Raw genomic sequence first — 25805 nt, 5'->3', positions numbered from 1 at the left:
GCGTGTGCGGAATCGAAAATGTCAACCGATGGAAGAAGACTAACAAACCGGGCCCTTCAGAGGTAGAGTTGGTTGCGCAGTTGTACGCTTTACGTTCGTATATATCAATAGTAACAAGTTGAAACCATTCAGTTCTACACTTCCAGTGCCCCAGAAGGACATCTTGGCGGGCGGAAAAAATCGGGAACAAACGAAACACCGCTCGTTATGGTCGGGGAAAATTCAAACACCAAAACCAATAGGAACCGGGCACACCGGCGTGGTAATGGAAGGAAAAGCACCCATCCCACTACACCCCACAACATACCCTGCAAGCTAATCTTACAATCGATCTTTTCCTTTCACCATCCCTTATTGCTTGCTCCTTCTTTGCGTTTGCCTCTTGCGGACGACAACTTCCGGGGGCTTCGAACCCTTTTCGGCCAAACAATGGCGAGTGCCGCACCGCAAAAACCGGAAGCGACCGTTTGCTTTTCCCATTCGTTCGTCTCCATTTTCCCCTTCCGCTCGATCTCTTCATTCGCCCGGTGCGGGTCTTTGCTTTTGTTCACTTCCTGTGTGCTTTCCCATGTTCCCGTGGGCGATGCCGTGCGCACGTGTGCGCCACATCGTGTGTTTTGTTTTCCGCTCTTCCTGCGCGGGGGTTTTTATTTCTCTTGCCTGTGCCGTACACACCCGCCAACTGCAGCTGTATCGTACGCACAAGAAAAACAATGCTTCTCGTACGGTGCAACTCACGCAAGACACCCACGGTAACTCACGGGTTATATTAATTGGGGCCCGAGCGGGCATCGCTTGATGGGGGCTTGATGGATGACGTGATCTGAAGTGCAGAAATGATCTGTAACTTGATTGACGGATAGAAGGTCCTCCAGATCTTTCACTCGAGAGATCCACCCTCACACGTGCGCTCATTCATTCACTCAGTTTCCACGGTGCGTGTACGAAGAAGAGCAGAGAGAGAGAGAGAGGAGTGCTAGCGATCTTCTACGATCGGGATGAGCTGACATCTTTGGTTGATTGGTGAGCAACTACCATCCCCCGGGACAGTGCATTCAGTCGTTGCCATACGCAACTTGTTCCTGCCCGACTTTATCACTAAAAAGATCACCCTTCCCCCACTCACACTTACGTTGCGTTCCGCGTGCCACACCAGAATCACTCCAGCTCTAGTCGATTAAAACAAAAACAGGGTTCGTCACTGCTGCTTGGAGGCTAACCTCACACACACACACATACGCACGCACACATACACAATTCACTCCTGGCAAAAAAAATCCTGCCAACACACACGGGCTCGCTTTACCAATTTAACCACCAACAAAAATCAGAACAATCATGCCTGCTTGGACTGCCTTGGTAGCACAGAAATTCATTAAAAAAAAAACAATCACACCACACTGCGCCTTTTTCCACACCGACTATCTGTTTGGATGCTACCCCCTACACACAAACACGCGCACAGCATGCACCCCCAACCCGGCCGCTTTTCCGCTTGCAGTGGGTTCGGTTTTTCGTTCCGGCGTTTACACATCCGCGTCGTTTCAATGCGCGGGTATGTTTTGTTGTCGATCCGTTCGGTTTGGTTGCTCTCGTGGGTTTGACCGCGACCGGCCGTCCGTACCCGGCTACGAATTGTGGCGCGCGCGCTCACCGAAACCGAACGGGAACCGAGACAGCGACTTGAGCGGGGCACGCATGCCGAACGAACGTACGAATACCGATTCCATTGCCGACGAACCGCGGGAAAGGTATTGAAATTTGTTTGATGTTACGTTTTGCTATTCGTTTCGTCATTTTTATAAATGAAGCAGATGTACTCTTCTTGTCTTAGTATAAATTTAATCATTGTTAATGTATAAAGCTAACGAAACACAGTGTTGTGTTTAATTAAAGAACATGTACTGGCATGTAGAATTGAAGGCGTGAAGAATTCATGTTTGCTGTAGGACAATTAAATAAATCTATTAACAAAGGCACAAAGAACAAAGCTAAACTATTAGGTTCACTGTTTATATAAATGAATCAGATTGAAATACTAACGTAGTTGTCCGGGAAGACGTGCTTATAAATTAATGAACGCTTCATGTTCATCATTATATAAACAATAGTTTCGAGCCTTTTTAACAATGTTTTGATTCCTTTTATTACATGATTTCCCTCGTTACATACTTGTTATTTAGTAGCCATTTATTTCATTGTTGTTTAACGTACAGAATCCACAAACTTTAAGTTCATTTTGTAAACCTACACCACTATTCAATTTAAAAAATAAAAAAAAACGATATAACTAAGGTCTGGCTGCCTAAATCTTACACAGACATACTTTTGCTCTCAACTCCTTTAGTTTATAATTTTTATCAAAAGTTTTTCGATAATTTAAGCTTATATTTTAAATTAAAATACGAATGTTAATTCTTCAGCTTGTTTGTGTTATTCATTTTTTTGTAATATATAAAATGAATTAAAAATTGAAGTGTTAATAAATACTTGAATGTGCACTGATAAAAATGGTTGTAAAACATTGACTTAATAAAGTGAATGTCGAGCTCTATAAATAAACAAAATTACCATTGCCACCTTACACCCTCTAGGGAGCTGCAACTTTTGTTTACATAGAACAGTGTTTGTGTGCAGTGTAGCAAGAGCCGAACGCAATAGATTATACTGCTGGCTTTACACGAAACGGGACAGATGGATAGTTTGTTGATTCATTCTCGCTTACGGCAAGCAGACGCACTTAATTCTTTATTTAGCTGCAAAAGCCCTTTTCTGTTTTTTTTTTCTATTCCTCTCCCTCTCTATCTCACTCTCTCTCGCTCTTTCCTTTTCCAGCGCCAAATGTTGTACACAATAATGAATTGCAATTGCACACAAGCTGGTGTGCAATATCGCGTGCAAATGTTTATTGTAGGCAACATCGTGGAAAATGGTCCCCGCGGAAAATCGACCACGCACCCGCTCAAAGCTGTTTCTCTTTGCAACAACCGCAACTGCTAACGGACACATAGCGCTTATGGCAATGATATTGACAATTTTTATTCGTATCCAGTGAAGTATAAATAATAGTTACAAAAAAACGAGCTTTTATCTGTGTCCATATTTCGTTTTGGTTTCGATTTCTACAGCAACCAAAAACGCTGCAGCCCTTTGTCAATAGTTTTGTTTTGGTTCGTGAACCTTTCTCGCGTGAGGGTGTGTGAGGGTGTTACACCACCCCGAGCACACGCATTTGAGCGAAGAAGGCGTGCTGAGGTTAGGAAAACGTAAAAAAAACATTAAAGCTGACAGATACTGGTTCAATGAAACCGAATCAGAAAAAGGCGATCAGTCTGCTTCTAAGCGACGCTTGTGTTTGTTGTGTGTGTATTTTTGTTAATTCTATTTGATTCTAATAGTCCAAAAAGCATATCTGAGAGTTTGTTTGTGTGTCCTGTGTGTCCTGGGTGCCTTTCGCTTTACCGCTTCCAGGCTACATATAAATATCTATGTATAGTAAACTACACTGCTTTGTTTGTTTTTGTTTAGTCTTACTGAGCTCGCACCAACATAGTTTCTATTAGCAACATTCTGCGAATGGAGATTTAATTTACAAACAAACCACCCCTTAGGTTGCGGGAGTGTCTGTTAGGGTTGGGTGGGAGGGTTTTTAATGAACCTTATCAATATACACCATATGAATGAAGAATACCAAAGAGCGAGGCCAAACAAAACAACAAAAAATAAGATAGAAATGTACATATGGTCTTTAGAAGATTGAAAAAGTTTTGCGTTTTAAGTTTCAAAAAACGCAAACAAGGAAAACGACAAAAAAGAGGAAAAAAAGAAACATCACGGTGTGTGTACATTACGCGCTAACCGGCTTAGTTTGTACAGATATACATGCTAATACTTATGCTCTAAACACTACCCTTGTACCTTACACCACCCCGTTTGCTTAAACTCACATATCACACTGATACATCTTAGGTCCGTGTGTGTGTGTGTGAGGGATCACCTTTGCTTATGGGTTTGTAGTTGGAAGGGAGAGTGAGATTAGCATTAATTGAGATTACATTCTGCCGCTTTGCAGCCATCTTACTGTCCGCCATCATCAGAACATTCCGTTGCTGCTCACTTTCCCTTTCTCCCCCTATCTCTTTCTCTCTCGCTCCACACTATAGCTACTATAATTCAATATTAGTATACGATTTCATATCGCAACTTGAGAGATTGTTTTCCTTTTTTAATGGCGTATCAGGGAACACCAAACACCGAAATACACGATTGATGCTGTGGGACGACATTTTGTGCATATACCAAGGAAAATTAAACATATTTTGGGAGGGGTTAGTGAAGAAATACGTGGACCTTTCAACACACGCGATAAGTAGGCCACAATTTTAAGGCTAGTAGTTTGCCTTTCGAGGAGATTCAATTTGTGTGTCCGTCTGTATCAAAATGGCCGATGGAATGTGATGCGCGCAACGTTCTATGGCACAAAAGCTGCTATTTTCTTTGTTTTTCGTTTTTCCTCTGGGAGCACGGATAAGGTTTCTATCGTCTCGAGCCTGGACCAGTAAAATAGTCAGCACTCTAAGGCAAGTGTTACAGTTAGGGAAAGTGGTAAAGGAAGAAGAGCACTGCTAGAGAGTCAGAGACATGGTACGGATGATGACGGAGAGCACACAAGAGTAAAGTTTTTGTAACACTCCCCCGCAACTGTAATCGCTAATACCACATACTCCCCGACGATCAATACCTGCTAGTTCAATTCCAAGTTCAAAATAGTCCTTGTACCTTAATTAAAGCGATACACAGTAAATTACCCCGTTTTCTCTTCCCACGTGTGTTTGCAAACGTATCAAAACAAAGACCCAAAATGTCTGAAATGACTCAAAAAAAAAATGTGAATCTCTCCTTCAGAGGAGAGAGTGTGTGTGTAATGTTCCTTTCTACGTCGGATTTAGTGGCGATTTCGGTGCCGACAGGGTTTCAACCGACGGCGAAAAAGACGGTGGTGGTGATGAGGATGAAGGTACCGGTGCCGGAGATGCTGGCGGCGGTGGAGGGCGTGAACCGTGCCGTGACGGTGGTCCACGCTCCGGTGCCTGCTGCTCTCATCCGATCGGCCCAAACTTGTTGGTGATTTTGTGCGACGCGCTCACGATCGCCATCTCGTGCCGGGAGTCGAGATCACAATCGTACAACCCGCTGAGCGAGTCTAGGCTGAGCAAACGGCTGCTCGCACGGGACGAGATGGACGTATCGTCCACATCCGGCGCGTTGTACAGTGAGTTCACATCCGACAGTGCGCCTTCCGCGTCCGTAAGACCGGCCTCGTTTAGCAGGGATATGTTTTCCAGCCCCGGCTCGTCGGTAATGTAGCCGGTACTCTCCGCTCCACCTAAAAGTGTTAAAACATACATTGCGTAAGATTTAGAGCAGAAGGGTAAAGAAAGGAAAACCCCCCCATGTACCTGTGGCTTCCTCCCGGCATTCGTCATCACTCCACTCGGATTGGCTTTCGACCGGATTCGAATCGAGCGATTGATGGTTGTGATGCGTGGAGCTGTTGTTGTCCCGTCCACCACTACCCTCACGCTCTACCGGTGCACCATACTTCAGCTCGTCGGTAATGTAGTTGCGATTCGCTGAACCCGTACCTTCCGAGTTGCTCATACAGCGCTCCCGCCGCTCATGAGCCCGCTGCTGTCGATTCGCCCTCAATCGACGCTCCTCGTCATCATAATCATCATCCTCCTCTTCCTCGTCATCCTCCTCATCATCATCCTCGTCATCCTCCTCCTGGCCCTCCTCCTCATCAACATCGTCCTCATCCTCGTCTTCCTCCTCATCATCATGCTGCTGACCGTCCGCTAGATCCAGTTCACGCTCACGCCGCCGGTAGTGGTGGTCACTCACACTGCGCATATCCTCATCCGCCTCGATGTTGGAGGAAGTTTCATTTGTTGACTTTGTCGCATGATACTTTCGATGCCGATGGTGTTGCTGCTGCATTTGGTTAAGCTGTTGCTGCTGGTACGGAAGCGACTGTTGCATTCGACCCTTCAGGTCGCTCTTGCGATAATCATGGATAATCTCACACGATTCCGTGTCGGAAGTTTGTCTGAAAAAGTAACAAAACAAACCAAAATAAATGGTATGTAAGGTAAGACATTATGGGTGAATCTGATTCAGATTCATGAAGCTGAAGAAAGTCTTTAATAATCTCTTCTTAATGAATGTATGAGGATTCCTAAATCTCTGAGGATTTATAAATCATTTGAGTGTCGTCTCTTAATTTAAATTATTTCTTGTACTTCTAAACGGCAACTTACAGATGGCTCGATTCTGAGGGATTTTTGTTGCGCGTTGCCTCCTTGATCGCTTCCAGTGTGCCGGGATGCTTGGCGATGAGAATATTGTTTACATTTCTCACTCGTTCCAGTGAACCGTCAAGATTCGATTGCTGCTGCTGTTGCTGTTGCTCAAACCCGTTACCATTAGCACCCTTTACACCGGTGGGTTGGTTCTCCTCGCGGCCCATTTCTCCCCCATTCGGGGCATTCTGTCCATCAGCACCACCACTAACAACGGACACCTGTGCGAGCATTGGGCGCGACTGGGATTCGTTCATGCGCCGTTGCAGCTCGCGTTCGAAGGGTGACTTTGGATAGGCGGGACCTTTCTCGTGGTACTCGAAGCTGTTGCACGATTCACCCTTGTTGTGGGCGGACGATGATTGCGTTTCCGCCGTCGTGCTGGTCACCTCGAAATCGTGCATGTTGCCAAAATCGATCGGGCTCATTTTCGGTGGTGAGGTCGGATCGACCTGAATGTCACAGGGGTACAGATACTGGAGCGGGTTACCGACGTTCGCACCGGGATTGAAGACGGACGGGACCGGCAACGGTGAGTGTGGCTCACCGTCGAAGTCTTCACCCTCCGTCGTCTTCGAGTAACTTTCGTCGGACGAACTCACCGACGGTGAGTGTGGCCGTGAACTGAGATCATCCGTCGAGGATAACTCACGGCATTCGTCGAACTCCGTCGGTAACTTCGGTAGTGGTTTAATGTACTGCTTCAGCGCAGCGGCTGATTGTTGCCGCTGCTGCTGCTGCTGCTGCTGCTGGTGATGATGGTTGTGATGATGGTGGTTGTGGTGGCCGTACTGCTGCTGTTGCTGCTGCATCGGTTGATGATTATAGGGCTGCTGCTTGCTGTGATGATGATGCGGTTGCTGCTGTTGCTGGCTCTGCTGATGACGCACCATACCGGGCTGCGACATACCGTAAGTGTATCCTTGTGCGCCAGAGATCGCATGCGGAAACACGGATGAGGTGGTGGCATATCGTGGCGGTTCGTACATGGGTATCTGTTGCTGATGCTGCTGTTGCTGTTGGATCTGCTGGATAGGTTTGATGACCGCATTGCCAATGATACCGCCCGCACCGGAAGCCGAACCGAGCAGTGGTTCATTCTCGGACGCGGTCGCATATACACCACGATTGTTCGGATTGTGACTGGCCACCGGACCGTGGTGTTCCTGCTGCTGACCACCATGGTGATGGTGGTGATGGTGATGATTCCTTATCTTGTGTCCGTTATTCAGATGATCCCGCCCTAGAAGTTGCTGATGGTGGTTAAAGTTGTTCTCATCCAGGTCGGTTACGTTCGGGTTCTCGATTATGTTGAAGTTCTCGCGTATGTTGTAGCTTGCCGTGGGCAGCTGTACACCATGCCCACCGGTCACTGCCTGATCTTGCTGCTGCTTGTGCTGTGGCTGTACGTGATGATGATAGTCGTAGTTACGCTTGCCGTAGTTTTCCATACCAAGAAAACCGCTGCTCATGATGTGATTGTTGTTGATGTTGTTGTGCTGCTTGTAAACACCCTTCGCTTGATGCTGGTGTTGCGGTGGTGGTTGAGCAGGGTTTGAATACGCTTGTGGGTAGTGGAACGATTGCATCGCATTCTTCGACACATGCCCCTGATTATGCAGGTGTTTCATCTGCAGCTGTTGATTTTGAGCCATTTGTTGTTGCTGCTGTTGCTGTTGCTGCTGCTGCTGCTGTTGCTGCTGCTGTTGTTGCTGTTGTTGTTGCTGGTGAAGCAGGTTGGGACTTTCGAGGAAGTTGTAACTTTCCTTCTTGCTGCTGTAGCTTCCATCGTGTTGCCAACGCCCATTCTTGCCGGTTGCCGTTTCCAACTCCAAACGTTGCTTCATCTGATAGTTTGAACCCTGCTGTTGCTGCTGTTGTTGCTGCACTAGCCCGGGCATATTCCCGTTCGGACCCATCATATACTGTTGATGCAGCGCGACTGCTCCAGCTCGGTCACGACCGAGTGACGCATTGCCGGCACCACCGATGCTTCCACCAGTGTCTCCCGTACCATTGCCCGTGGCTCCGACCATTGCTAGCACGGCCGTCGAGCCGACCGCATCAACCGATTGCTGTACGATACTAGCAGCACCACTCGCAATACCATTCGTACCCAGTCCGGCAGCGAATAAATGCTGCTCGTTCTGTTCGCACAGGAAGTACGTCACCATATCGCCCTTACCCTTCACCTTGATCTGTCCACGGCAGCGAAATTCAAAGTGTGAACCCTGCAGACTATCGACGACCTCTTGCGTGACCTGCGTGTAACCCGGAATGCCGGTCGAATCCATGCGAGACGCCACGTTCACCGTATTACCCCAGATATCATACTGTGGCTTCCGGGCACCGATAACGCCCGCCACAACCGGGCCCACATTAACGCCAACCCGCAGCATAAAGTTGTTGTACGAATTCTCGTTAATGTTCTTGAGCGTAACCCGCATCGCTTTCACGAAGTCGATCAGCGCCGTCATGAGGCGTCGCATCGAACCCGGCTCCGTTGGCAGCATCTTATGCTCCGGGATCAACCCAACGGCCGCCATATACGTGCTGCCGACCGTTTTAATCTTATCGATCGCATGGAACCGTTCCTCGCACAGCAGCTCGTCGAAGTCGGCAATGATTTCGTTCAGCAGTCGCAAACACTCCACGCCCTGGTTGGAACCGTCCAGCTCGGTGTAGAACTCGTGGAAGTTCGGTACGCTGCAGAAGATGACACCCACCTTGCTGTAGCTCTGGTGATACAAATCCTGTCGCATGGTCGCCTGGTGGAATGAGAAGAGCACCGTTCTTACAAGGGTTTACACAACGCAACCATCCCCCGGTCTCTAGCCCACTCGAGAACAAACCGCAATAACCACCCCCACACACACTATGGAAACTCTTCCGATCTTACCATGTTGCTGCGGGCGAACTGATTGTCGAGGAAGTGGGCGGCTACGTGCGACGGTAGCAGATTGTACAGTATGCGCCGGTTCGATTGCTGCAGTACGGACATTTCCTTCTTTTCCTGCGACGCCTGCAACTGCCAGAGGAAATCTAACCGTGCCGTCCACTCGACCTGCCGCCCATGGGCCAGGATGGCGATCATGAAGATCAGAATGCGTGCCACCGAGATCGTGTGCAGCGGAATCGCCGATTCAACGCGCTGATCGTAACAGTCGAAGATGTTCGCATGCGACAACTCGATGAACAGACAGTACACCAGTCCCATCAGCGTTACCAGGACCGTTTTGATCAGTATCGGCAGTCTGGGGGGAAGTGGACAATCGATTAACAAATTTGAGTGTTGATGGTACCGCTCGGTCGAACAGACTCACCGCAAAAAGACCGAAACGGAAAGGAACGAATAAGCAGCCGATAAGGCAATATACTGTGGAAGGGCACACTTCCTATGGCTGTAGTTATTAAGCGGCTGATGCTGTCCGGTCCAGAGGTTCGGTTCGTTACGGTGCAACTCTCCCGCGCTCATGAGAATATCGCTCGAGCCCGCCGGTCCAAGCGATTCCATGCTGGGGACGCTTTTGGTGGTGAAGTTTGTCGTGCACGGATGATCTGACAGGCAGGTGAACTAGCGTAGAGAATAACGGTTAGTGGGTTGCGTCGTGTTGGTGTCACGCCGTTCTACTACATACCACATTCACCTGACCGACGGAGTAAAGCAGCACGATGGTGAAAATGGTGATGGCCAGCCGCAGTGAGAAGCTTTGCGATAAGTCCCAAAAGATCCACTTTAGTCGCACCGCGAGCAGCAGCATCAGGATGGCGCTGATCCACACGAACGCCGTTAGGAACAATAGTAGCAGAATAAGCGTGCGCGGTAGTGCCGATATCTGTACGTGGTGAAAAACACATTGAATGAGAAGATTTCCGCCGGAAAAACAAACCCACGATCGCAATCCCCTTACCTGCAATCCGGCACTGAGTATAAGCAGTAGCAGGCTGCAACCCATCGCTGTTGTGAAGCCAAGATCAAAGTCCTGATGGTACTGGCGTTCCTTTTCCTTCTCGCGAAACTGCAGCGAAATGCGCTTCACGTGCACCGACTTTTCCCGGTCGACGCTGCGTGCCTCGATCGCCTGCGACAGGAACTTGTTGACGCGGTTCGTCGGCTGATGGTAAACGCTCGAATGGCGCTTTTTGAACGGTCGCTTAAACTTGTCCGTCACCTTGTTCTGTGCAAAACGTGGAAAACAATAACGCATCAAGTTAGTAACTGTGGGTTGCATAGTGGTGCAAGAGGGAAATAATGACAAAAAACCAAAACAAAACAGAACTTCTTCCAAAAGGCTATTACTCGCTTCGGCCACAAACAAACCAAAAACCAAACAAAAAAAACCAAATCGACATCGGTCCTGGATAGAGGGTGCAGGATACGTGTGTTTGTTCGATGGCACGGCATCGGTTTTTGCGTTCGGAATTAGTTTACATGATAGCGCGTCATTTATACGTCACTGTACTCTAGAGCGGTTTCCCAATGATGTACAGACACTAAATCAACCCGAACCACACTACAACACCATGTCAGTACCCCACACATACACAAACAAAAATACACACACTTGCTGCCTCTGCTGCATGCGTTCGATGCGTTCCGTTCTCACGTGCAGCTAGTAGCTAGATTTGCTAGTCTAAAAGGTAACACACTAACAACATGTAACATTGCGTCTATCTAACCGGTTAAAACAGGTCACACGATCATGATTGCGAATAGCATGCAGCATGTATAAGACGAACGGAATGGACGTACAGAGGAGATACAGTACCTCAGGAGAGTGGAGATCAATTGCTGTACCAATAATATAATTTATAAACGATTGGACGAAGCTTTCTTGAGGTACCGTATTTGCAGGTTAATCGTTGAACGTGTTATCACAGTCGGGTCATCGAATCAGAACCATTTTTCAACCTATCTTCTCATCCAATCCCATCCAATTGTTAGACACGATCGCTGCGATTTGTGTGCACACTAACGAAACCTCCCTTAGGGTGAAGATGCGAATCAGACTCGAATAAAGAGGTACGCTAATGAAGTTAGATGTTCGGTGGACCACAAAACATGTAGATGAGGAGCTTGAAGAACAACCAGCGTTGGGACAATGTAAGGATGAGATATAAAGTGTGCAAACACATAGAAAAGGAGCAATGTTTCGCGAGGGATGTGCGTAAAAAAAGGAAAACAAAAACAACCTAGTAACAATGATTTGCTAGAGATGGGAGCGAAACGAAGAAAGTTCTATTAATCAACTCAAAAGCAAGACGTCCGAGGCGTTTGGCAAAAGGCATTTAGTTTTAATTTAAAAAAAAACACGAGAAAAATCGCTACTGCTCTCAAGCAAAGCTGTAACGCTTCTGGTTTGTTCGAAATTACGCTCAAAAATCAAATACAAAATATTTAAAATAATGTGAGAAAAATAACACTATGCTGCGCACTGGACACTAAAACTAAAACGCCACAAAAGGGATAGCGAAAGGAAAGTGAGCGAATACGCGGTATTTTTAATATACGCGGGCAACGAGAAAGAGTAAACAGAAAATTACAGAGAGAGAGAGAGAGTGGAAAAGAAAGCAGAAAAATAAACAACTTAATAGTAAGCGGTATTCCTCACGTTTGTTGCACTCAACTCCGACTCGTAGAGCGAAACCCTGGAATCGACGGTGCCGGTATTACATCCGACGCCGGCGCCACTACCAACGCCAGCGAAACCCGCCCTGGCGACGGCAGGATACGGGCTAGCGTGCAGGATGCGCTGCAAGTGGAGTACCTGCGGGTATTCGGGTGGACGGGTTTACGATTACGAACAAAGCAAATAAACCCGATCGGGACCACGTGCCCGGGGTCACTAAATGAAGCGCAAACGGGGCAGAGATGGCAGAGCGCATTGGGTGGGCAAAATGTTGTGGGTTGTGTTGTGGCATACGGATGGGTTGGATGGTACCTTGTGGCGGAGTGCATTATTTTTTTTTGGTGTGCTCTGTTGTGTACGCGTTTCGACCTAACCGATAGCCCCCTCCCAAATAACAATTGCGTGTGTTAAAGCCCACTATTTCATGCGTTAACTTGCAATATCTTTTTCAAAGGGTGGGGAGAAAAGAAAACTTTCGCTCACTTTTTTTGCAAAACCGAATTGCATTCTTTTCCGCAAACAAAGACCAATCGTTTTGTACCGGGATGTTGGGTTGACTAATTTAAATATCAGAATTAACGATAATTTTACAACATTTTCCATACATCAAGCAAGAATCAAGCGATAAGTTTTTCTCTCTTCTAATGATAACCTATAAACTATGCGATAGAAAGGATCATAAGCAGGGGAAGAGGTATAGAACCTGAAAAAGGGGTGCAAGGACAGAGAGAGAGAGAGAGAAAGGGTAGGGAGGATGTTCGTTACAGGCGCGCCTTCATATGAACGTTATGCGTGGTGTTTTGTGTACTTTATGCATTACTGTATGACGCTTTGCTACGATTTACAATGAAAGTTTGCCGGAACTTACCGGATCCTAAAATTAAAGAGAAGAGAAAGAAAAAAAGCATAATAAACATAATACAATATTTACACTTAAGGGATGGGGTGTCACGCAGTAATAGGTTAACAAAGGGAATTTGTTTTTAATATGCCCACGAGAGAGAGAATGTTGGTTTTTTTTTCTTGGAGAGAAATTGGAAATTGGGGAATAACGACCACAAATAACACACACACACACACGCACACAAAGGTATACAACATCAAACAGAAGGACAGGGAATCGTGGCTCGCAACTATAACGGACACCTAAAGATTTACACACCACTATGGACACACACTCGAACACACATGCAAACAAAAATTATCTCCGCAGACTGAAGGCTTTGGAATTGACAGTTTTAGCCTCTTCTTTGCATCATTCGGGGTTTGTATAACTGATCGACATCAGTGGTGAGGATGCGAGATCATCCAAGGGTTGACACAACACACGACGGAATTTTGCGAACGGTTCTGTACAACATGGATCCCGGATCGGAACTGGTGTGCGCCTAAAAACAAACCAACAGCTGTAAGGATGTGATCGCAACTGTCAAAGATTACCTTGCGTGCATTCTTGTCCAGAAAGAGACCACCGCCGGTACCGCTAGAACCACCCGCTCCACTACATCCTGGACCACCGCCACTACTACCAGCACCGCCGCTAGTGCTCGGATACGGTGAACCGGCGCCTCCCGTGGCCATGTGGGAAAACGGTACCGGGACCGAGTATTTGATCGTGTGCAGCAGCTGCACCACCACGTTGGAAACGTTGCGGAAGGAAAGTTTGCGCCGGTTGGCGGCCCCGAGTGCGGAACGAACGCCGAGCGTGTTGAGCATCAGTGGCTGCAAAAAAGGAAAAGACGTTGCAATTAAAATTCGGGCCAAATCCAACATAAAATGCATTAACAGTACCTTCCGTCGATGGGCCGGTGGAACGATAAAGTACGTATCGATCTCATTGTCCCGCAGGTACGAATCACGCGTATCACCGTGGCCGGCTTCCACCTCGTACTCCCCACCGAGCGCATCCAGCGTGGCGCGCGTTACATGCACCCGACCAGGTTCGCCACCACTCTCCATATGGTTCGCGAGCGTTACATCGTTCGACCACACGTCGAACTGCCACTTCCTCAGCCCAAGCACCCCGCAAAGCACCCGGCCGGAATGGATGCCGACGCGCATGTTCAGTATCACGTCCGTCTGCTCCACCACCGATGCGATCGCATCGATCATATCCAGCCCCATCTCCACCGCGCACCGTGCATGGTCGGCCCGCGGATCCGGTATCCCCGACACACAGTAATAACAATCGCCAAGGATCTTTATGCGCAGACAATGGTTATCATGCGCGAGCTGATCGAACCGTCCGAACAGCTCGTTCAGCAGGCGCACCAGCTCCTGCGCGCTGCACTGCGACGCCAGCACGGTAAAGCCGACAATGTCCGCAAACAGGATGCTAACGTTCTCGTGCTTCTGGATGTAGATTTTGTGAAATTGGCCCTCGACCGGCGACAGGATGTCGTTCTTCATCTCCATCGCGACATGCTGCGGCAGTACGGAGAGCAGCAACCGTTCCAGCTTCTCGTTCTCATCCTCCATCTCCAGCCGGGCCGCGATACAGTTGCGCGTGTCCAGGAAGGCACGGCGCTGGGCCCGTTCCATCATTACGTTCACCACGAAGCCGGCCACATTTACTCCCATGAAGATTATCATATTGGCCGCCAACTACAACGAGACAAGCAAAAATAGTAATAGAAGACTAGTGGAAATTTATCCTTGCATAACTTTAGGCGTTTATGCAAACCACATTGTTGTGGATTAGTGTTGTCCTTAATGAATCTTTTTCGAAAAGTCATTCATATGAATCTTGGATGATTGCTGAACCTTTGAGGATTCATCAATCCTTGAGGATTTAAATAGAGATTCTTCCAAATATTCATATGGATCAATTTATCTGAATCAGATTCATCCAACACTAACATACGTTCACCGGTACGAACCTGCTGGTAAGCGAGATACTGGAAGTTGCCCGTATAGATGTTATACCCGGTAAGACCGATGTGTATCGAAGGCAGTATCAGACCGAACAGTGCGGCCTCCCATATTTGCAGTGGCATCATCGCGTACGAAAGAAAGATCACAAACACAATCTGCCAGACGCCTTCCGCCATTACCTCGCGCGTGTCCACCGGGAACACGATGCCAACCGTCGGCATCGAGATGAAGCAGAAGGCGGCAGTAAAGAACAGGATGCCATAGCACAGGTACGGCAGGTGTGAATCGCGAATCAGCCGAAACTGCAACAGTCCCAGCACCACCGTAAACAGTAAACACATGAAGGTGTTGAATACATTCTGCAACAGGAAGAGAAGAACGGCGGAGGTGAAAAAATCAATTTTGATTTAAAGTTATTTTGTTCTTCTTTCGTTTGCTTTAATTGTTCAACGTGCGCGATGTGTTCGAGTGTGCTGTGTGCGGTGTTGGTTCGAAAATACACCGCCGTAATGTTGTTTGTACGGATTCAACAAAACGGCTACTCTTATTTACAAAACTTCCAAGCACGTCGCCAGGTGCCGGAGGTCCGAATGGATGTAAATGTGTAGGAGAGATGAGGTGATTGTCGAACGCGACACGCAACATCATCGTCATCTTCGACGAGGCTCTTTCGATACTCACGTGCAGTGTCGGTGCTTGATTGTAGCCTAAACTAAGTCCACCCATAACGCCGCAAAGTATGACCACCAGCGCCACCACACCGGTGACGGAGAAGCGCTGCAGTTTGAGCGTGTAGCGCTGGTACAGACTTTCCAGTTCGTTGTTTTCGAAGCGCAGCTTGTTCCACGGCCGGCCGCGGGCCGCATGCACCGCATGATCCATCCTGGAAGGATTAATTTCCTGCTGCGTCCAATATCGGTGCCTGGGTGTTGTACACTGCCGTGCGTACTATATCAATTAGCTGTGTTGCGTTTAATGACGACTGGCTTTCAGGAGTCGTCCACAAGGTTGGAGATTGAGCGTTATATCTTCTTAATCTAATGCTAGGATAATCCCAAATCGCCTGTGAAGTAGAATTGGAGAAAAACAGACAAAAAATCAGCGTGAGTGACACAACTCGTCTACGTCGTTTATATCCCGCTCGCAATGTAACGTCCACACTTCACCAGTCAAAAGTTCGGCCATTGTGCACACCCATCCACAGCAAGACAGTCCAAACCTAAACAGTGAGAAGACACGCATTGGGCGAAAGAAAATATAACATCACCACCAACCTGCTGCTTTCTACTGCGGATGTGATATGAAGCTTCATTTCCGCAACGTCCGGCAGGCTGGTAGACTATTCAAGGATGAATCTCACGCACAAACGCGCGGCCAACATTTGTTTGTTTCAATTTCTGCTCAAGTGTCGGTGCGAGCGACACCGCTCAAGTGGTGTGTTGTTCTTTCAAAGGCCAACGGGGGGCATCCGAAATTCGAAAGAACGCACAGTTTGGAAAGCGCTCGTCTAAAAGAAGCTGGAAGAGTGCGTCTAGCGTCTCCCCAAAAACGTGAAATGATATGCTTCCGGGCGCGAAAAGGACCAATTAAACAACCCGTTATTAGCCGGTTCCTCTGTTACCATTGGTAGAAAAGCGAAGCCCGTGTGCATGACGTATGTGCAAAAGCGTCCAAACATCAAAAGCACAGATCACATCGGACGGCGGCTACTACTGCTGGGAAGATATGGAAGCAGGGAAGATCACCACCAGGGTAAGGGGGGCTTCATATTTACAACCGGTTCTAGCGCGAGTCACCCCGTTTCCTCGTTTCCATTTGCATATGTAAGCTTCCCTTTGATAGGTGCTGTTTGTAACCTAACCTCAAATTAAGGTAAAGTTATGATTGAAACAAACGTCAAGTTCACCATTCCCGGAACTTCTCCAATAAATTCTACCTTTGGGGCGGATTTAAGATATGAAAATCCATTACTTCCTCGGCGTGTGTTACCACCAGGCTTGCAAACGGTGGGAATCGTAAGTCCCTCACCCTACTGGCCACCCTTCTTCTACCTCCCACTCTCCCCGGTGCGGACTTGTTTTAATTACACCGCCTTGACGCAAACAGCAACAGCGTGCTTATGAATTATTTCGGAACAGAAAATCGCACCTGAAAAATCAATATCCAGCTAAAGGAATGCCGTAGGCATCCACACACACACACACACGCTGGTGACGAGATCTGCGACATACAAAACGCTACATTCCATATCTCCCCGCAGTACAATAGCAAATTCCTTCTTGAAACGCGCCGGTCAGATTCTTCGGACGCCACACCATGCGGAGGAGAGAAACAACACCAACAGCGGGGTAGGGGTTTTGACGTGTTCGGGTCAGGCCCTGTCATCGATCTTTGACGCAGCAGCAGTAGCAATGGCGGCGATGCCCGCATCCCGCGGCACGATTAGCGTCATACGAGACGCGTGCGAAACTGGTTTTGCCGGTCGGTCGGAAGGTAGCAATACGCAGCAAAACAACAACATATATATATATATGTTGGAATCACTTTCAGTTTCTGGTGTTGTGTGTGCGCGCACTGTGATCGCATTTTGTAATATTGTTTTTTTGGTTTTCTTTCTTAGCTTTTGAGGAGCGCTCGAAAAAAAAAAACGCCAGAGCTCTCAGGTTTTTGAATTTAAGGAAAACATGATCACAGTTATCAAGATGTTGGGTGGGGTGTGTTAACGGAACGAGATGAGATACGCTCAGTGTCGATGTACCAATTGACACGCGTTCCGGATGCGGTATTGGCCGACGGCGAGAACACGATACGGGCACCATTATTGAAGAAATAGCCATCGTTTGACATATGACCTTCGCACTCACGGGATCTCCAGCCAATGAAGCGCTCTAAAGGCCGTCGGACAACGTCGGACCTTGGACGTGGACTCCCGAAGACCCCCAAACCGGCAATACATTAGCTTCGGCCACACTTCCAACGCGATGTGTGCGGAGATATTGAAACCGATCGACTCCAATAAACTTCACTTCTGGTAGCGACCCGCGCCCCCCCGGCGTATAACGATCCATTAGACGACCATCACCAACGAAACCGGTGCTATTTCGGGATGACTTCCCCCCTGCGGTGTATAATGCACCACCAGGCAACCGGTAATTGCAACCATGTGCGGCACAGCACAACTGCACCCGGTGTGCTGTGCAATCTCAGTCGCAACTCACGCGGTTTCGCCTTCGCCTTCGTCTCGCACTCCCACCTAGGGGATGGCTTTATTGTGCGGAAAATTCTGCAACGGAAAATGCACAAAACACACCACAACTGACACGCTTCCATCACACCGCTTTGCCCGATCGATTCGAAGATGTCCCCCCAGTTTAGAGCGGGCAGCGAAACGAAAGGAGGCCATCTTTAAGATGCAAAGCCACCCACAGCACAGGCCCGTCAGCGTGAAGTTGACGGTTGGGTCGGCTTGAATGTCACACACAGCGCGCACTGGGAAGACAATCCACAAAAGGGACACTCTCCAGTTCGATTGCGTCACTAATTTCGCTTGGAAGAATTGGAATGTTCCCTTTCCCCTTTTGCTGATACTGGCTTTGAGGTGGTCCAAGATCCGTAGGTGGCATTTATATTTGCATCTTCTGCCACTCAATGCACACAGCCCGGATTGTCAATTATCTGGAACCCGCACCTGTCACTCTTGGACGTGCAAACACCAGGAAAAACGGAAAGACACGCGAAAGTCTTCGCGACCGGGGCAAAGTGTCCAACTTTATTGTCTGCAGGTCAGCCTCGAGTTCATTCGAATGGCGGAAGATGACATTATTCTTCGGTAGTGGAGCAAAACCAAAACAAAACAATAGCGTACTGGACGAGAAGCGTTCACCCATGAAGTTCAGCTAGACCGGGGTTTATATCGCGGAAGGGAAAGTTCAACCGGTGGGATGAACTGGGTCACTAGAATTCTTGGTTGGGTAGGCGCGATTTGCACGGGCAAACAATCAGTCGGTCGTATATGGGCAGGGGTCGGCACATGTTTCACGATTCGAGCAAGATAGTAGAAGCAACTCAGCAGACAATTCGAACGAGATTTTAAAGAACATTCCGAACTCCGAACTTCCGAACAGTGTTTTTCAGTTGAATTTTGGAAATCATTTACAAAACTCTGCCATCCCCGATTAATATTATATTTTATACAACTCTTAAACACAACTGCCTTTATAATATGTTTGGTGGACTTCGCGATGTAGCAACTTTAGGAAGCGTTCTGACCGTTCAAGAATTAACTACTTGCGATAAGATGAACAAAGAAATTTTGTTGAAACGTGTAGACAAAAAAGACACAGTTGATGTCGACGATCAATCCCATATATGCATTGGTAGTATCGTGTTACATAGATACAGAGATCTTGTGAAGAGAACGGTTAGCACGACAGTCAGCATAACGAAACAGCACAGAAGCAGATAGCACATCCGGAGCGCCATCGAAATCCAGACCACACGTCAGCATATTCCCGTAGGGGCAACGCTTCCATGATCGCGCTTCCAATGACGGCGACGGTGTTCCCCTCAAGAGCAGACCGAAACGTGACATGAGCGATATTCCATCGCATCAGCGTTAGAGCTGAGTAGAGAGAATTGGCAAACGATCTAAACCTGAGCTCATCAGACAGGAGCATGGGGTGGAGAAAAATAAAGCTAAATAAAGTGTTGTTTGTAAGGTCTTTCAAAATGTTCAAATCTATTGACGGACAGCACTTTGCCGACCCCTGGAATATCATCTGTTCACGCCAAGAGTTGCAGCCATTTTCTGGTGCGGATATCGCAAACACTTCCCGCGTGCTCCACACCTTTACAGACACCGCGCCCCGGCGGAATAGCGGAACATCGTCCAATCTATCGTCCAAAGCTAGACAATTTCAAGCGCGCATTATTAATTAACACTTTGCCACTGCCGCACAGTGTGACAGCCTAAGGGGTGACGACCAAATCCGTTGCGTTTAAAAGAAACCCTTCGTGAGGTGACAATTGTCAACAGTAGCGTCATCATGGGCCTGATATACATTGCACAAGCGCTCACAATCATGGCAAGTCATATAATGTCTGTGATGCGTGTGTTGTTTACGCACGATATATCACCCCCAAAAAAAAAAAACCGATTGCCAAGTAGGATGCGCCCCAAGATCGCCGAATGTTAATTGAGTGCTTTCTAAACAAAAAAAAACCCCAAAAAAAAAAACAACCCGCATCTAATCCACCACGATGTTGACAAACAAGTCCAACGCCACTATCGAACATCCGCAACGGGAAAGTTAGCACACGCCTCGGTTGGTGATTTGATGACATTTTCTAGAAGTTTTTGGGACGATCCAAATTTACCACAGCCCGGCCAAGATTTTTATGATCGTTTTATGTTAACGCCCCGGGCAATAATGTTTTTTGTGGGGAAGATAGATTGTTCGACCAGCTTCAATTCTCATCGACTGCACCGTAAAGTTATCCGCCGGCGCTGTGTTGAAAGATGTTGGGGATTTACTTCACTCATCCACGTTGGATGTCTACCGGCTCATTAAAAACGGTATGGGATGTTGTCGTTTTTTGTTGGTTCATTTCCTCCTCCGTTGAGCTTCTAAACTACTGAACCAACTCTTTAAAGACGGTGAACGGCAAGTCTTGTGATCCGTTAAAAATAGCTACCTTCCATGTAAAAAGACTGCATAATATTGCATGCGTGCAGAAAGATGTCCAACCGCCAAAAAAGAAACATCAAAACAGCAGAAATCAGTGGATGGCGTCTGGAGGTTGACTGTCAATTTCCCGACCTCCAAACCGTTTAAATGGTCGACCGCATTGGGAAAGATCACGTTTGATGATGGTGTGTACCAAACGTTTGCGTGCATTGCATTACAGGGTGACTCAGAAGACCTGCATCGGACCGTTTGGGCTTGTTAAATTGGAGCCGTACTTTACTGCACCACCGAACTCTTGAAAATACAAGCACACACACACACACACACACAAAGCGATGCTAGATTAGTCCGGTGTGTGTAAGACAACACTCAGACACGATGTCGTCGGTGGTAAAACATTCCACAAAGGTTCCAACGCGTGATCGTCCATATCTCTCGGTGGATCCGGTGGTCATCAGAGCGGGGCTGGTCAACGTAGCTTGAGATAGAACAAGAAGAAGAATAAAACACACACACACACACAGACATCAAAAACTTCACCCAAAGCGCACTTCTCCCTTGCGCTCCTCTCCAGACGCATACGCATTTCGGGGCCCCCCATTTCGTGTCCCATTGGAGGGTGGCAAACGACGACAAACAAAACACCGTGTGAGCGCGACACGACTTGGGGGCGATACACAGAGAGATATATTTGGATTCGATGTGCGTCGCGCGGCTTCACGGTTGGACCCTGGCGGCCCACAAACCCGAAAAAAATGTGTCCATTAGTATGCGAGGCGAAACCCCTTACCGTACCTTCCACCCCCACTGAACATAAGCCGCGTTTTAACTGCTGAACAGCACCAACAACAACGCACCGTGGGTTACTACGTTAGTTAACATCCTTTGCATTACGGGTACGGTTGCCGTCTCCACGGGCTTAATGGATAATATGCCCGATTTTATTCATAATTATTCTTCAACACGGCGGTACTTCGATCGAACGGCAATGCACCGCAACAGTTCACCGGAAATGTGAAGAATGTTGATATCCAATCCAAAATGAAATCGAAAAAGCACACTACGGGACCCTAATGGGGCGGAGAGGTGAGTTCCTTTCGCATGGACTCCGCGTCACTAATTGCAACTGCAACTGGCTGATGTGCTGAAGTGATGACGGGTCGCGTACTCGGTCAGTTTCATCCGCAAATTTATGGATCAACCCCTAAAAAGCTGCGAAAACATTTGTGGAAATACCCAAAAAAGGAGGGGAGGAAGGTTTACTGAGTTCACGCACGATTCGCACGATTTATTGCGACCCGCGCGTTGCGTTGCGCTTCTTCTTGTGGACTACCTCCTATACCACTCCAGAAGTTGTCCGAAGAGGGCAACACAGGCAACGACTGATAAACGGGCCACTTGAGAGAGGTTTGCTTTGCAGCTATTCGCTACCGATTCAAGGAGCTGCCGTCGAGTAGCGTGCGATAAGAAGCTGAACTTGAATGTGGACTCCACTTCAGAGTGATATTGGTATCGCTAGGACACACAACAACAAAAAAAAACGAGCAGAAATTGGCAAAATAAGGCAAAGAAGGAAAAGACACTGGATTGATAAAACATCAATGTCTAAGCGTGAAGCTGCCTGGAACTTCCAGAACTTGGAAGTTCCTGAGACAATAATACCTTCATAATTCTTGATGCTCCCGACACACTGGGAACCTCTTTATCGATGTTGGTGTTGTTGGTGCGGCAAGAACTTTCCATTCCATCTATCATCTTCATCCTACCGAGCTCTTCTACCTCCACCTCGGCACACCACACCATGTCCAACACATCAACCAAAACCGGAGGAAAAGGCAATATTTTATATTAATTTCGCTCATTACAACCGTCCCCCGCAACCTGTTGGAGGGTTTTTGGGGTCCACGACTCACATTTGCATTTTTCTTTTATCTTTTCCCCTATTCAGTTTTCCATCGCCATTATAATTGCGAAGAAAAAAGTCAAGCCATCGTCGTCTCGCTGGTGGTACGTGGTTCTGTGTTTGCGTCAGAGCGCTAACTGGCGGAAGCTGCTGGGGGCTCTTGTGGTACACGACCCGCTGCTCGGGCAGACTTGAAACTTGGGTGATAGACTTGAAAAAAAAAAACCTTCTTCCCCTCCTCGGCAAAAGGTGCGTACACGGCGGGAAGGATGGAATCGACGAGACGTCGTCATTTTGTGCTCTCAACCTTGGGTTTTCTTATAATCCCGGCTGTCGGAAGGGACGGAGGGGGACGGGGGTTTTGTGACGATCTCGCCCCGTGAAAGAACCTTTAAGCCTTACGTCTGCGTTTCCTGCCTTGCAAGCGATAATCTCGCACTCCTCGTCTACAACGCACAAGCCAAACAAGCGAGGCTTTCTCATCCCCCTATCCACCATTTTCCATCACTCATCGGTTCAGTTCGGTTCTTAAAATGGTGTTTTTTTTTCTGTTGTTACCTCCTTCATTTTCTTAAAAGCAATGAGAAATAGAAAAAGTTACAGCCAAAATGGAATGTTCTGGTTTTAGGCCACCCGTTTGGCTTCGCGTTTCTCGTACATTTCTCTTTATCACTTTGAAAAACACAGCAAAAGCACCAACAAGGGACTCACAGTCGGCAAAGTACAATAAAAAGTAAGACCCGCGCGGGCGCGCGAGAGAGAGAGAGAAAGGGAACGCGCCAGAAGGTCGGACACGCTCGTCAACGTCAAAACCTTCGTGCGCCAATCGACGTGCCGCGATCAACCTTCCACCCACGTGCACCGAACCCCGTATCGCGCCACCTCGCTAACACCCAAATGTGCCTGCGCGGATGACACACAATCGGGCCCCTTTTATTATATTAACCGATCATATTTATTGCAGGCGGGATAGGGGATAGGAGGGGATCATGTGAAGGGAATGCACCCAAACCATCCCTTTGGAGATGGTCACCCGCATCCCCCCAAAAAAAAATCCACCCTCCCACCCACGAACGCGATAAGCTAATGAGGCAGCGAGAGCAAAATAAAACGGACAACGACAAAACGTGTCCCACTCGGAAGCTAATTAATACATTACACTTTACAACGAACAATCATTCGATAGTACATCTTCTACATCTTGCTAAGCCGCTTTCCGACCCTCCCCCCCTATCATCATCCCCCATCGAGGTTTTCCCTCTCCTGCCTTGCCTTGGGGGCTAAATCGTGTAATCCAAGCGAGTGCGACAACGTGACAAGGTTCTGTCTCACTGTCATCCACCCTTCAGCAGCAGCAACAAAAAAAGGATGACCTCCCGTCTGGTTTCCCTCTCTTCTTCCTCCTCCTTTCCACCCCAGTCACATCCCCTACCATCCCGATTCTTCTTGCTCGAGCGAAGAGAGATGATTGATGAGCTGATCGATCACAACGCAAAACAACAACCAAACAGGATCGGTTCTGTCCAAACATTTCTGTCACCTAATTTCGCCTGTGCAGGTGTGTACACGCCCATCCGGTTTTGTAAGCCCTAATGCCACAATGCCCTAATCGCCATATCGGCATTATAAATATAACCAAAACACATCTTCTGTGCGAGCCCCAGCCACGGTTCGATTCTTGACGTTACTACCCCTAAAGGACACGTGCGGGGAGGGGGAAAGCAACCAAAAAATAAACAAAAAAACAAAAGAAACATTGGCAAACAAACTGTTTTGTTTTCTTTTTTAAAAAACCGAGTCATAAAAACGCTAATAACCACCATTAAACAAATTTAGCATTTGTGGTCAGAGAAGAGAAAAAGGAAAAGTAAATCACTGTTCGCAACGCCATCAACGCACAGGTGCACACACACACACACATACACATGTGCATGCAACGCAAAACCTTTTTTGCGTCTTTCGGCAAATTTTCCGGCCCCAAATTTTTCCATACCCCGCCTCCCCTCCCCTCCGTACACCTTTACACCGCGCGCGCAAGTCGAAAAATGACGCAACAAGCCGAAATGGACAGTTTCGAGGGGGGTTTTTTCAACTTTTCCCTCATCTCGGAATTTCCACCAACAACTTAGCTCCTTCTCTCCCTTTTGCTTGGGGATAATATGCGACGTGGAGGAAAAATAATCGCGCGACACTCTAAATTCCATTCGGAAAATCATCACTTTTCGACCTTACGGAGGTAGGAGGAGATAAGGCGGTGGGTGGGGAGGGGGGATGATCCACCCGGCGTGGGGTTTGGGGGGAAAAGGCAGCATCAGGCGAGAAGAAAACCCGCTCATCTCTAATGTGACCGGTGTGTATGCTGGAAGGAAACCCACCCACCCCCCAGTGGGGTACGGCGAAAGGGCGTGAAAGGGCGACAATTTTCCACAACCTTCCGCAATGTGCCCACATGGTCACCCACCGACCCTTGGCAATATTCCTCAGCGAGACGCTGCAGCGGGAATCGCGACACTTTCGAAATGATGGATGGATTTGATTTGCTCTGGTGCAATGCTTGCTTGCGGGTGGTTCGCAAACGTTCCCTTCACATTTCACAGCGGTGAAGGGAAATGATGCGCGCGCGAAGAAAATTAAGCAACGAATGAGTGTTTTTTTTTTTTGAAGTTGAAGGGATTTTACGATACCCTGCGGGATTTGAAAAGTGCACTTTTTCGCTCGCCCACAGATAATGAAGGGAATGGTGCCGCACAACGTTACTTTCACGTCTCCTTTTCAATCTCATGATTGTAAATGATGATGTTTTATAATGCTAGCTTATGGTTGGTTAAACGAAGATATAAAGCTCAGCTGCTCGAGCAAAAAGATAGTTTTCATGGTAGAAAACCTACCTCAAACATAGAGTTGGGGAGTACATTCTCCAAGAGTACGTAGAAAAATATTGGAATCCCCAACAAGAGCGATAAGTATGGCTAGAAATTGTGAAATATTTTGGCTAAAAATTAGGAAGAAATCAATTTAAAAATCATTAATTGTGTGAAGAATATCTGATGATATTTTCGCATTTTTCGGTTCTCAGATGTTGGGAGGAATTCTGGGAACTGATGTGCAAAAGGGTGAGAAAGCATTTTTGCATGGGAATAAGCTGACTTCTTGGACTCTAAATCTCTCTTAATCTTAATCTCTCTTCTTGAAATCTCAATAATAATCTTAATATTCTTAATATCTTAATACTCAGATGATGCAAGCATAATCTGGCTAACCTCAACCAATGGTTAGAAGATCAAGTAATCCTTGATCCTCCAAAAAAGGCCACTGTTAGAACCAGTAGAGTGTGCAGATCTTAAGACTT

The 25805-nt window shown here is 47.5% G+C and overlaps 1 protein-coding gene across 1 annotated transcript in view; it reads right to left on the bottom strand.

Annotated features, from left to right (window-relative positions):
- Positions 1-2169: 2169 nt before the first annotated feature.
- LOC128307435 (Ca(2+)/calmodulin-responsive adenylate cyclase) overlaps positions 2170-25805 on the bottom strand; it is a 36454-nt gene continuing 12818 nt past the window's right edge. Inside the window, exons 3-15 of the mRNA XM_053045280.1 lie at positions 15548-15929; positions 14872-15225; positions 13784-14596; positions 13433-13714; positions 12861-12866; positions 11975-12130; positions 10274-10540; positions 10001-10198; positions 9686-9936; positions 9262-9616; positions 6321-9130; positions 5460-6109; positions 2170-5386 (exon numbers count right to left, since the gene is read on the bottom strand). Of these exons, the coding sequence (XP_052901240.1) occupies positions 5100-5386; positions 5460-6109; positions 6321-9130; positions 9262-9616; positions 9686-9936; positions 10001-10198; positions 10274-10540; positions 11975-12130; positions 12861-12866; positions 13433-13714; positions 13784-14596; positions 14872-15225; positions 15548-15748 (6630 nt within the window). The 5' untranslated portion in view covers positions 15749-15929 and the 3' untranslated portion in view covers positions 2170-5099. The remainder of the gene's footprint in view (positions 5387-5459; positions 6110-6320; positions 9131-9261; positions 9617-9685; positions 9937-10000; positions 10199-10273; positions 10541-11974; positions 12131-12860; positions 12867-13432; positions 13715-13783; positions 14597-14871; positions 15226-15547; positions 15930-25805) is intronic.

This window comes from Anopheles moucheti, chromosome X, assembly GCF_943734755.1.
Source record: "Anopheles moucheti chromosome X, idAnoMoucSN_F20_07, whole genome shotgun sequence".
In the NCBI taxonomy this organism is placed as follows: Eukaryota; Metazoa; Arthropoda; class Insecta; order Diptera; family Culicidae; genus Anopheles; species Anopheles moucheti.
This window is presented reverse-complemented; position numbering and strand designations above follow the sequence as displayed.